General features: G+C 47.1%; 1 protein-coding gene across 1 annotated transcript in view; it reads left to right on the top strand.

The window, feature by feature from the left end:
- The window catches only part of GRB2 (growth factor receptor bound protein 2), a 73,757-nt gene extending 61,882 nt beyond the window's left edge, over positions 1-11,875 (top strand). Inside the window, exons 4-6 of the mRNA XM_042917345.1 lie at positions 4,950-5,072; positions 8,358-8,526; positions 9,710-11,875. Coding sequence (XP_042773279.1) covers positions 4,950-5,072; positions 8,358-8,526; positions 9,710-9,895 — 478 coding nt within the window. The 3' untranslated portion in view covers positions 9,896-11,875. The remainder of the gene's footprint in view (positions 1-4,949; positions 5,073-8,357; positions 8,527-9,709) is intronic.
- The last annotated feature ends 368 nt before the right edge of the window (positions 11,876-12,243 follow it).

Below are 12,243 nucleotides of genomic sequence, written 5' to 3'. Positions count from 1 at the left end.
GAGTTTCTCTCTACACACATACCCCTTTCAGAGGTGACCACCACTGGCAGTCAAGTACAAGCCAAATGCTGGGCGCCTGGGTGGCTCAGTCTTTAAGCATCTGACTTTGGCTCAGGTCATGATCTCACAGTTGGTGAGTTTGAGTCCCACATCGGGTGAGCTTTGTGCCCTGCTCTGGGTAAAAACACAAGCCCCAGGTGAACCTCACTTCTCTCTCTCTCTCTCTCTCTCTCTCTCTGGCCCTTCCACACGTGCACTTCCTCTCTCTGTCTCTGTCTCAAATAAATAAGAGCCAAATGCTATCTTTTTTTTTTTTTTTGAGTAGGCATTAAAAAAAAAAAAATACTTCCAAAGGTGTCTGTGAAAGAGATTCCTGGACCCCTGTCAGTGGATTACTAATACTCCTTATTTGAAGTCCCCATAATATTAGATCAGGGGTTTACGAACAGCCATGCCCAGGTCACTAAAACATAGGCACAAATGGTAACCAAAAAACTCCAGAAGATGAACACAAGACTAGTACAGATGTCCTGGAAAGTATACTAAGGACAGCTTTGCATCCTTGTAACCATTTAGTGTCAGTATTTGCTTTGGGGGCTGTGTGAACTTTCCATGGACAGCATCATGGGATGCACTCCATGGGGAAAAGCAGTTGGGTAGTGGTTACCGGGAGTGGGGGGGACTCCTTAGATCACACAGTGGGAGCTCCCTCGGTCCGTATAAGCCAGGTAGTCTGTACACATCTGTTCTTTCAGTTATCCTCAAAATAGATCAAAGGTTGGCTAAACTCTGTGTAAAGGACCAGATGATAAATATTGTAGACTTTGAGAACTATTTGCGATATCTGCCATGTCACATATTTCGAATTTTTTTTAAATAACCCTTTAAAAATTTGTCAAAGTCTTAGATTGTGGGCCATATAAAAACTGGGCATATTTGGGCTGAGGGCCATAATTTTAATTTGCTGGCTCCTGCATTCAATCCAGTCATAACAAAGTAAACTTCAGTTCCTTTTCATTTCCATATTTCCGTGCTGAAAGGGAATTCAGCAGAATATCATACTGCAACTTTTATATTAAATAAAATGCCAGTGGCTCTAAATCCTTGTTTTTCTTCAAATTGTTGGAGGTAATGTAGGCGTTTAGAATCCAACTGTTGGGAAAACACAAGAAAGGCCTCCTTCCTCAGAAGGTACAAGTTACTGCCCCATTGCGCAGTTGATGGTTTAGCCCTTGAGGAAGAGTCCCTATCCTGCCTTGTCCCTTTTCAAGGACCCTAAAGAACTCTGGAATAATAATCTGTCGGGAAGCATCCAGGACAGCCTCCATGGTGGTGGTCTTTGCAGCCTCTGGCTGAAATGCGGGCAGTGCTTCTCCACTGCAGGCTCAGAACAAGGAAACCATATTGCTGAACAGACTGTGGCCATGGGTCTTTGCAGCAGTTGGCCTCATGGACACGTATTCTGTTCAGGACTGCTCTGACTGGTCATCCATAGGTACAGGGTCCACGTCGCTCCCATAGCTGTGGGAGAGCACAGGGGATTAAGCCCCCCTTCCCTCTCCCCTCCTTCCTGCTGTCCCCCTACCTTTAGTTTTTGTTAGGAGGAGGGAAGTTTCAAATGGAGTACGTTCTAATACAGCATTCAGGTTAACAAATTAAACAGACTACCAAGTGATTGGTGGCAGAAGTGTTGCAACACGGGTTGTGTACATACTGGGGGTGGATCCAGATCCGTGCTTTTCACACTGAGTGCATGTGGATGGGAGCCTGTGGGGTATAGTAAAGAATTAAATTGGACATGAGCCACTTCCTCTTGTTAGCTTTCTCCTTTGCTATTTGTGTCAGAGTATAAACCCAACTTTGAAAGATTTAAAAGATTGTGACCGTAGTCATGTTGTTACATATACGTGTCACTATTTAAATGTCGTTAACTGGGGAGACAGAGACAGAGAGAGAGAGAGAGTTAGTTTAGTAAAAACGGAAGCAGATACAAAAGAAGTGTAAAATGGTCTCCAGCTAATTTTCTGTTTTTCCATCTGGGTGCTTATAATGAGTGTGTTTACTTTGTAAAAATCCCAATACAGAGTACTTTATTTCACTACAGTTTATCCTTTTTTTAAAATTATTTTTTTTTAACATTTATTTATTTTTGAGAGAGAGAGAGACAGACAGAGAGAGAGAGACAGAGAGACAGAGCATGAACAGGGGAGGGGTAGAGAGAGAGGGAGACACAGAATTGGAAGCAGGCTCCAGGCTCCGAGCCATCAGCCCAGAGCCCAACGCAGGGCTCGAACTCACGGACCGCGAGATCGTGACCTGAGCTGAAGTCGGACGCTTAACCAACTGAGCCATCCAGGTGCCCCCGTTTATTTGTTTGTTTTTGAGACAGAGACAGAGCATGAATGGGGGAGGGTCAGAGAGAGAAGGAGACACAGAATCTGAAACAGGCTCCAGGCTCTGAGCTGTCAGCACAGAGCCTGATGTGGGGCTCGAACTCGTCAACTACGAGATCATGACCTGAGCTGAAGTTGGACGCTCAACCGACTGAGCCACCCAGGTGGCCCAAGTTTATCTTTTTTAACTGAAAACAAAACTGAGTTAGTTTTAAGCTGGGGCAGGAAAACACTGGCCAGATCTACGAATTTGTGCGTCGGAAGCAAGGGTCTAAAATCGACCCCCCATAACTGCTGACAGTTGCTGCTGTGGGGACTTTGAGGGAAGTCTTGCTTTTTATTTTTACTCGACGAATATCTATGCTATTTAAAATTCATATTATTTATACTTTAAAACGGGAGGAGAAGGGACAATATCTGCTTGGTGGGAAGATGTGGGGGATTAGGAGGAAGAGAGAGCGGCTGTTGAGTGACCCCCCCCCCCCAGCCCCGAGTCAGATGCTTACTGCCTGCAAGTGCATCCCACATTTGAAAGCACTAGAGATTGAAATAGAAAATGTGTTAATGGTCTCAGTACAGTCAGCTGCCCTTTCATAGTTGGAGATCATTCTGTTGTATTAATATGTGACGTCTCTCGTGCGGCCTGACTTCCAGGCCTGGAGGACTTACCCTTGAGTTACTTGTAGGAGCCAGAAGCTAGCTCGTAGCAGCTCCTCAGCAACCTGGCATTATAGTACTCAACATGAGGAAGACACAGGAAGGTAGGTTTAGGAGTGTTTAAAGGTGAATCCAGCTAATAGCAGCTTCGGAACATATCTTCCCTAGCAGCTCACTCTGTTTGAATATCAGTATAGTATGTTACTTTAGAGGGGCGCCTGGGTGGCTCAGTCGGTTAAGCGTCTGACTTCAGCTCGGGTCATGTTCTCACAGTCCGTGAGTTTGAGCCCCGTGTCGGGCTCTGTGCTGACAGCTCAGAGCCTGGAGCCTGCTTCAGGTTCTGTGTCTTCCTCTCTCTCTGCCCCTCCCCTGCTCATGCTCTGTCCCTCTCTGTCTCAAAAATAAATAAAAACATTAAAAAAATTTTTTTAGTCTGTTACTTTAGAGATTCCGTACTTGTAAGGTAGAAGTTAGATTTATTAGTTTAACGGACTTTTTGGTACCTTTGTTATTACAGCTTGTATATATAAACAGACTTCCAAAGTACCATGTAAAGAGTCTGATGAAGCAGATAGATCTTTATTAGCTCTAAGTAATACCATTGCTTTTTATTTTTTTAAATGTGTGTTTGTTTATTTTGAGAGAGAAAGCGAGCCAGGGAGGGGCAGAGAGAGAAAGAGAGAGAGAGAGAGAGAGAGAGAGAGAGAATATCCCAAGTAGGCTCCACACCTCCACACCGTCAGCATGGCGCTTGATCTCCCAAACTGTGAGATCCATGACCTTAGCCGGAATCAGGAGTTGGATACTTAACTGATTGAGCCACCCAGGCCCCCCTATCATTGCTTTTTAAAATAATAACACGTTAAAGACAAATTTGAAAAGAGAGTATTGTTTTCACAGTTCACTCATCCTAATTAGTAATGGTTTTTGTGTGAAATAGGCAGCTATGACTTTAAGCTCTTTTCACCGGTGGTGGTGGTGGTGGTGGTGGTGGTGGTGGTGGTGGTGGTGGTCGTCGTCGTCGTCGTCGTCGTCGTCGTCGTCGTCGTCCTCGTCCTCCTCCTCCTCCTCCTCCTCCTCCTCCTCCTCCTCCTCCTCCTCCTCCTCCTCCTCCTCCACAGGCCAGATACTCCCATAGTTTTGCATGAATTCACCCACTTTTTCTTGTGGCCAAGGTGAATTAGCATTGAGAGCAGAAGAATCTGTAACCTCCAAATGAAAAGCTGAATTTTGCCACTAGCTGCCTCTGCATAGGATAAATTATAATGTTCCTGATGGTTCCTAGAGGCCAACTCTGAGCAGTGATGGCAGAGAGCGGGGCCTCAAGAGGAGTGCCAGCCTTTGTGATAGCAGAGGCTGCTCTCTCAGAGCCTGACTCTCTTTGCCTTGGGCCATTACAAGAAGTAGCCCTGTCTCGAGTTTCTGGGCCTTCCGGTTTCCTACCTCCATTTCCCTTAATCCCACTGTAGCAAAACCGTGACCTTGGCAAATGGCTGCAAGTAGAGGCCTGTCTCTCCTTATGTGGTTCTTCCGTGCTTCATATTGACAGACCCGGGCTTTCCCCAGTGCCCTGCTGATGAGTCAGTAGGGAGCCCAGTGGGCTTTGGCCCGGGAGGCCCATCTTTAAGTGTCTTCCTCTATAGGAAGAGTGGCCCACGATCATGCCTTATGAGTCACTTTCTGGAGAGTAGGGTAGGGAACAGTCATTTGAAGGGAGATGGTCCATCTCTCAAGGGAGTAGCTGACTTGAATGGCTTTGTGGGGCATGTTGACACTAGAGGGTAAAGAGGGAGGCCCCTTCCTTTGGCAAGGAGTGTTCTGTTACTCACATTTCGGAGGCTGGATATCCCGTTTCTTTGTGGGGAAGCAGATGTTGACTGGCTTGTCTTCCTTCCTTAGGTGGTTTTTTGGCAAAATCCCCAGAGCCAAAGCAGAAGAAATGCTTAGCAAACAGCGGCATGATGGGGCCTTTCTTATCCGAGAGAGTGAGAGTGCCCCTGGGGACTTCTCCCTCTCCGTCAAGTAAGTACTTCCCGCTCTGGTCTCCTGGAGTCCTCTCTCTGATGATCTGAATTGTGAAGCCACAGGCCGGGTGTCTGGCTACACACACCAAAGGTTGGCAACTGGTAAAGGATAGGCCTAAACTGTGTTTTACCGAATCAGAAAGTTTTACATTAAAATAGTAATTTCTGGCTCCTCTTAAAAATTAGTTCTACCAGCACTGAGTTTAGAGCCCCGTGACTCTAGTGTTCAGTTGGTGATGCCTAGTTTGAGTCTACACCGTCCTGGGCCTCTCACTTTACCTTTAAAAGGTTAACACAAGGGTTTGGGGGTGTTTTGCTTTCCCCTGTGGTAGATATAAATGTGAAGGGGAACTGGAAAGCAGGGAACGAATGGGGAAGGTGGGAATTTTACCACTCAAGGAATCATGGAGGCTAGAAGTTGGAACCTTGAGGATTCAGAGCAAATCGCTTCTCATCTGTGAAATAAGGATTTTTAATCAAACTGTCATTTCCATATGTGTTTTGACTCCATCTTTTTCCATTTAATGTATTATCATAGGCACCCCTGCCCTGGGAATCTTACACATCACTTATACATCATTTATACGACAGTGTGATTAGGTCACATACAGACCCAGATCACTGGGTGTTGTATGTAAGTGATGAGTCATTAAATTCTCCTGAAACTAATATTACACTATATGTTAACTAACTAGAATTTAAATAAAAACTTGAAAGGTTAATTTTTTTAATGTGTATTTATTTTTGAGAGAGAGAGACAGAGCATGAACAGGGTAGGGATAGACAGGGAGGGAGACACAGAATCCTAAGCCTTCAGGCTCCAGGCTATTAGCTGTCAGCACAGAACCCGACATGGGACTTGAATTCACAAACCATGAGATCATGACCTGAACTTAAGTCAGATGCTTAACCAACTGAGCCACCCAGGCACCCCTACATTGATTAGTTTTAAGCGAAGCCCGTAAGACGATTTATTTGCCATTTGCACAGAATGTAGATATTTCAGTTTCCAGAATCAACTGAATATCTTGTTTCATTTTAGGAACCAGTACGATTTTTGGAAATGTAGATTTAAACTGAATTTTTGTGTTCCTTTCCTCACTGAAGGTATGGGAGGCAGTTTTTTGTGATACAGTACTTCACAGATCAGTGTCCTATAGAGTGAGTTTTTTTAGTGCCAACATGAAAAAGTCAAACCGGGTCTAATTATTATCATCAGAATTTTCCTCTTCTACCAATGCCTTTTTTTTTTTTTTTTTTTTAAGTTTCATTTATTTGAGAGAGAGAGGCAGAGAAAATCCCAAGCAGGCTCCGGCTGTCAGCTGAGAGCTCAATGTGGGGCTGCATCCCACGACCCTGGGATCATGACCTGAGCCGAAATCAAGAGTCAGATGCTTAACCCACTGAGCCACCCAGGTGCCCCCTAGGTGTTTGTGTTGTTGAAGGTAGTAATAACATCTGTTTCAAATTTTATTTTTGAAACAGTAAATGCATGGGCTCTTTAAAGTTTGGTTTTTTTTTAATTTTTTTAACGTTTATTTATTTTTGAGACAGAGAGAGAGCATGAATGGGGGAGGGGCAGAGAGAGAGGGAGACACAGAATTGGAAGCAGGCTCCAGGCTCTGAGCCATCAGCCCAGAGCCAGACATGGGGGCTCGAACTCACGGACCGCGAGATAGTGACCTGAGCTGAAGTCGGATGCTTAACCGACTGAACCACCCAGGCGCCCCTAAAGTTTTATTTGATAAAACGGAATTGTTTCAGGAGATTGCCAGTGGCTACCGCATGAGCATGCACAGTACTTACTGGTAATCAAGGCCTCCAACCTCATACCACCTGCCATGGTGGTGGCCGTCACTCAGAACTAACCCACGAGTAACTACCTGTCCTCCTCGTTTGATAGTGTTTGATTTCTACTCAGATCAGCATAAAACGTAAGGAAACAGATGATGAAACACAGGATAACAAGAAACATCAAGGTAGTAATTGCACCTCAAGATACTCAGGGCCATGGTCTCACGGTTCATAGGATCAAGCCCCACATTGGTCTCTGTGCTGCAAGTGCAGAGCCTGCTTGAGATTCTCTCTCTCCATCTCTCTCTGCCCCTCCCTCTCTCTCTCTCAGAATAAATAAACATTGAGGAAAAAAAAAAAACCTTCTCAAAGGAGATTCAAGAATCCACAGTCTCTGAGATGTTTCTCTTGTCAAGATGTGAGTCAGTGATGGAAAACACTGTGGTAGGTAACAGCTCACTGTCTGGGACCCAGTACACCTTTTAGAAACTGTCTGCCTCACACCGGTGGGGGGTAGGCTTCTGTGGCTTCTGTGGAGTCAGAAGTGTCTCTTGAATGTGGCCTCCTTCCTCGCGGCACACAGGGATTCCCATGAAATAGCAACACGGTTTCTGAACTCATGGAATCCCCTGCTTGAGGCCCAGTGCTGCCACCTGCTGGGTGGTTTTTAAGAAGTTTTTCCATTTCTTTCCCCCTTTGAGACTGAAGGAGAGAAGAGACGCTGTCCTTCATTTACAGATGTTCATCAAGTGCCTGGTGAGGGCTGAGGACCCAGCAGTGAGCAGGACAGGCAGAGCCTTGCTGAGCTGCTGCTCCCAGCCACGTAGCACTGTGGTCAGGGGCGGTCAGCACCCAGTCGCGGTCCCACTTCTGTGGGCTGATGGAAGAGGGTGATAGGCAAGCCTCTTGGACTTACTGTTCTGCTACGTTCTTTTGTTCTGATGCTTTTCTCCCATGAGTAGAACTAAAATCCCTACGCAGGAATCATGACTAAACTGTCCCAGTTCCGGGAAAGTTGTTGAAAGTATGTCCAGTCCCTCCTCTCTCTCTCCTTCCTGTCCCACCTTTTGTCATCTTGAAATCTCACATAAGGTTTTAATTATTTTTTTGCTTGAAAAGTTAACGAAGTCACATTCTTTGCCTTGAATGAGGTTCTGTTTGATGTGGTACAGTGCAGGGCATGCAGAGGCATGCCATAGGTTAGGCCATTCTCTTCTGTTTTACAAACATCTTCAGAATTGACCTGATGGACAGGGTTTCCCTATCTGGCCAGGGTACTTCCTGTCATCACTGGTAAGCATCAGTCCCCTAGAGGCTTCTCAGGAGCACTTGGTGTCCTAACTCTCCAGCGAGGGAGTCTTCTTGTGCCTCAGCCTGTGAGGAGTGTTGCCAGAATGCTAGTCCTCACGAGACCCCTCCTTGATCTGATGGGCCGGTGACCCCCAGGGAGCCAGGACAGAGCCCTCTGACCTGTTCTCTGCGCCCCCAGGTTTGGGAATGACGTGCAGCACTTCAAGGTGCTCCGAGATGGAGCTGGGAAGTACTTCCTCTGGGTGGTGAAGTTCAACTCTTTGAATGAGCTGGTAGATTACCACAGATCTACATCCGTGTCCAGAAACCAGCAGATATTTCTCCGGGACATAGAACAGGTGCCGCAGGTAAGCCTCACCAGAGAGACTGGGATCACTTTGAGCGATTCAGAGTAGCTCCTCGGGCAGGCCAGTACCTTCTCAGAGGGTTACCGCCAGGGCTTCTGTGCTCACTGTTCAAAATACTCCCTTTAGCTCATGTTAAAGGTTTGTGGTTGAAACAAAATAGCTTTGCCTTTTCCAGAGGCTCCCTCGGCTGAGGCAGTGCGTTGCTGGTTACCACCTATGTCTCTCTAGGGAAACGGTCTTTAACACTGTCCAATATTGTATCGCTGGAAGCAAGTTAGGAGGGAAACCTCGCTTGTTGAGGGAGTGGAGTCCACGCTCATTCCTGTATTCCTATGTTACGGGGAGCTCCACTTTTGTTTGTTTAAAACAAATTTTTTTAATGTTTTTATTTATTTTTGAGACAGAGACAGAGCATGAGCAGGGGAGGGGCAGGGAGAGAGGGAGACACAGAATCCGAAGCAGGCTCCGGGCTCCGAGCTGTCAGCACAGAGCCCGACACCGGGCTCGAACTCACGAGCCATGAGATCATGACCTGAGCTGAAGTCAGACGCTTAACCGACTGAGCCGCCCAGGCGCCCCTGTTTCTTTTATTTATTTATTTAAAGTTTTTATTCTGAAGAGCGTGAGTGGGGGGGAGGGGCAGAGAGAATGCCAGGCAGGCTGTGCACGGACAGCACAGAGCCCGATGTGGAGCTCGAACTGACCTAAGCAGAAATTAAGAGTCGGACACTTAACCGACTGAGCCACCCAGGTGGCCCTCCACCTTACTTTATTTAAGCTATTGACTCTGTAAAACCTTAAGGACTTCATAAGCAATAAAGTGATGGGAAGTAAAGCCTTTTCAAAGCCTGGAGTTGTAAACCAAAGCCTGATTGCTGTTTCCCAAGTTCCTTCCCTGAGAAAGCAGTACTTGCTTCGATGGTGTGGTGCCCTGGCCGCCGTGGCGGAATAGACTCCAGCGTGTTCTGGCGTGTTGTGGGCTTTGGTGAAAGTACTCTGTACCCACGAGAGTAGATGTAGGACCTATAAGGATAAATGGAGGGGGAGGAGAAATGGGAGGTCATCTCAGGAGACATAAAGAGTCACACACATCTGTTGCGCCCTTGTGACCAGCCCCACCTAGCAGGGGGCTGGCTGTGAGCAGAGACCCAGCATGTGCTCTTTCCCTGCCCCTCTTCTGCAGCAACCAACATACGTCCAGGCCCTCTTTGACTTTGATCCCCAGGAGGATGGAGAGCTGGGATTCCGTCGGGGAGACTTTATCCACGTCATGGATAACTCAGATCCCAACTGGTGGAAAGGGGCCTGCCACGGGCAGACCGGCATGTTTCCCCGCAATTACGTCACCCCTGTGAACCGGAACGTCTAAGAATCAAGAAGAGATTATTTAAAGAAAGTGAAAAATTTAAAACACATACAAAAGATTTAAACCCACGAGCTGCCTTAACAGCAGCCCGTGAGGGAGCTCAGAACACCTGGCTGGGTCACCTGGTGACCCTCTCACTTTGGTTGGAACTTTGGGGGGGCGGGAGGGGGTGTTGGATATAAAAATGCCAAAACTTACCTATAAATTAAGAAAAGAGTTTTTATTACAAATTTTCACCGCTGCTCCTTTCTCCTCTTTTTCATCCTTTTCCTCTTCTGTCCATCAGTGCATGACGTCTAATACCACATATAGTCCTAGCTGATGCCAATAATAAAAGAAAAGAAACCAAGCAGGCTGGTATTTTCTCTATGCAAACTGTCTGTCGTAGTCGGAATGACAGAAGAAAGAAAGAACAGCCGTCGTTGTGCTCCTCGTCGATGCACAGAGGAGAGGGCAGTGGGTGGCAGCCCCTGCTGGTCACCTTCTGCCAGAGGGGCGGCCCCCAGCCCCAGCGTCTTGTGACACAGTTGGAAATGGAGCAGGGCAAAAGGAAGGACTGTTGGCCCCTCACGGCTTCCCGAGAAAAGTCAACCTGAAAACCTTTGTCTCTTTTCTATGTTGTTTTCTCTCCACGTGGTATCATTAAGCACGTTGATTTTTCATAGTGCCTTTTTCCTTATTTCAAGAGTTGCTTATGAGTGGTGTTTTGTTGTTTTTTTTTTTTATTTGTTTTAAAATAAGTTAAAGACAGTCCAGAGCTTTTCAGCCAATTTGTCTCCTACTCTGTGTACATCATCCTCCCTGGGTAGGGGGAGGGAGAGAGGAAGTGGGGTAGAGGAGAGGAGGCCAGCGCAGGTGGAGGGTGTGGGCATTTCTGCCTGTCCGCAGCCACGAGCCTGGAAGGTTCAGCTTTAATATTTGTCAGCCCTCTGGGGTCTGCAGTGGCGCCTGCTGCCGGGGAAGGAGGAGAGGTTACAGCTTCTCCCACATGGGACTGGATCTAACCTAGGGAGGAGGGGGGTCAGAGTCCTTGACCTTGTGATCTAGGCTGTTGTCTGCCCCTCCTCAACTCCAGAGCGCCCACCGTCCCTCCCCCCACCCCCTCCAGACACAAAACCCTAGAGCCAGCAAGTTCCAAACAGGAAAGCCCAAGGAGATTAAAACGTCCCTCTGTGACTGTCCTAGGTTGTACTGTGTTCCAGCACTGGGGTAGAAAATGAGAGCTTCCATTTTTCTTGCTCTGAAACAGAGGTGTCTGTTCGTGGCTTTCTTCGTTTGTGCTGCCTCCCTAACCTGCCCAGGCGAGCACTGGGGCAGCGTTGATGAAGTGGCTGGGTTTTCGTGTCTCTGTTCCCAGTGGGCTGTGTTTATAGCTGCTCCCCGCCCCCCCCCCCAAGGAAGTGTCTCCGTGAGGCAGGGACTGTTTGGGGAAGGACAAGTGGGAAATGTAGGAAGGCCGTGTCCATGGCAGAGCTCTCTCTGCACGCCTTGTCAGCTGCTTGCCCCTCATAGTGATGTGCCTGTGAACTTTCTCCACCTGATCCCATTCCTGCAACAAAAAATGGGGCTGCCCGGAGTTGGTGACGGCCTTTGGATTCTGAAGTCTCCAATTGGTTGGAGGTTGGAGTCTTCCCTGGACTTTGGTTATGGAGCGGGACTCGGCCCGGAGTACTCAGAGGCCCCGGAGGCGGCTGCTCTTCTGGATGGAGCATCTGCCACCTCACGCCCTTTCTGGTAGCTTCTCCTTTCCTTGGTGATGATAAGAGGAATCTCTGGCATTCTACACCTGGACCATTTGATTGTTTTATTTTGGAATTGGTGTATATCATGAAGCCTTGCTAAACTAAGTTTTGTGTGTATATATTTAAAAAAAAAAATCAGTGTTTAAATAAAAAGACTTATGTACTTAATCCTTTAACTCTGCGGATAGCATTTGGTAGGTAGTGATTAACTGTGAATAATAAACATACAATGAATTCTTCACTCTGTATCTTTTCTCTTTTTTTCCCCCTTTCGTCTTAAAGTAAAAACCTAAAAGCTACGTCCGATGTCAGGACTCCTGTGTCCTGTTTTCTGACTCACCTAGCCCCTTGGGGAGCATGTGGGTTTTGCTGGGCCCCTGAATTAGGGATGCCCATACTCAGCTGTTCATCAGGGTCCCTGGGGGGCTTGTTCACAATGTGGATGCCTGGACCCCACCCTTGGGTGCTCCGAGATGCTTGAGGGCACAGCCAGGCATGCCTGGTGTTTTGGGTTTTTTTTTTAACGTTTATGTTTGAGAGCGCGTGAGCAGGGGAAGGGGCAGAGAGATTAGGGGGAACAGAGGATCTGAAGCAGGCTCCTTGCTGACA

The sequence above is a fragment of the Panthera leo genome, chromosome E1, assembly GCF_018350215.1.
Source record: "Panthera leo isolate Ple1 chromosome E1, P.leo_Ple1_pat1.1, whole genome shotgun sequence".
NCBI lineage: Eukaryota > Metazoa > Chordata > Mammalia > Carnivora > Felidae > Panthera > Panthera leo.
Note: the sequence above shows the minus strand (reverse complement) of the source record. Positions and strands in the feature narration are given on the sequence as shown.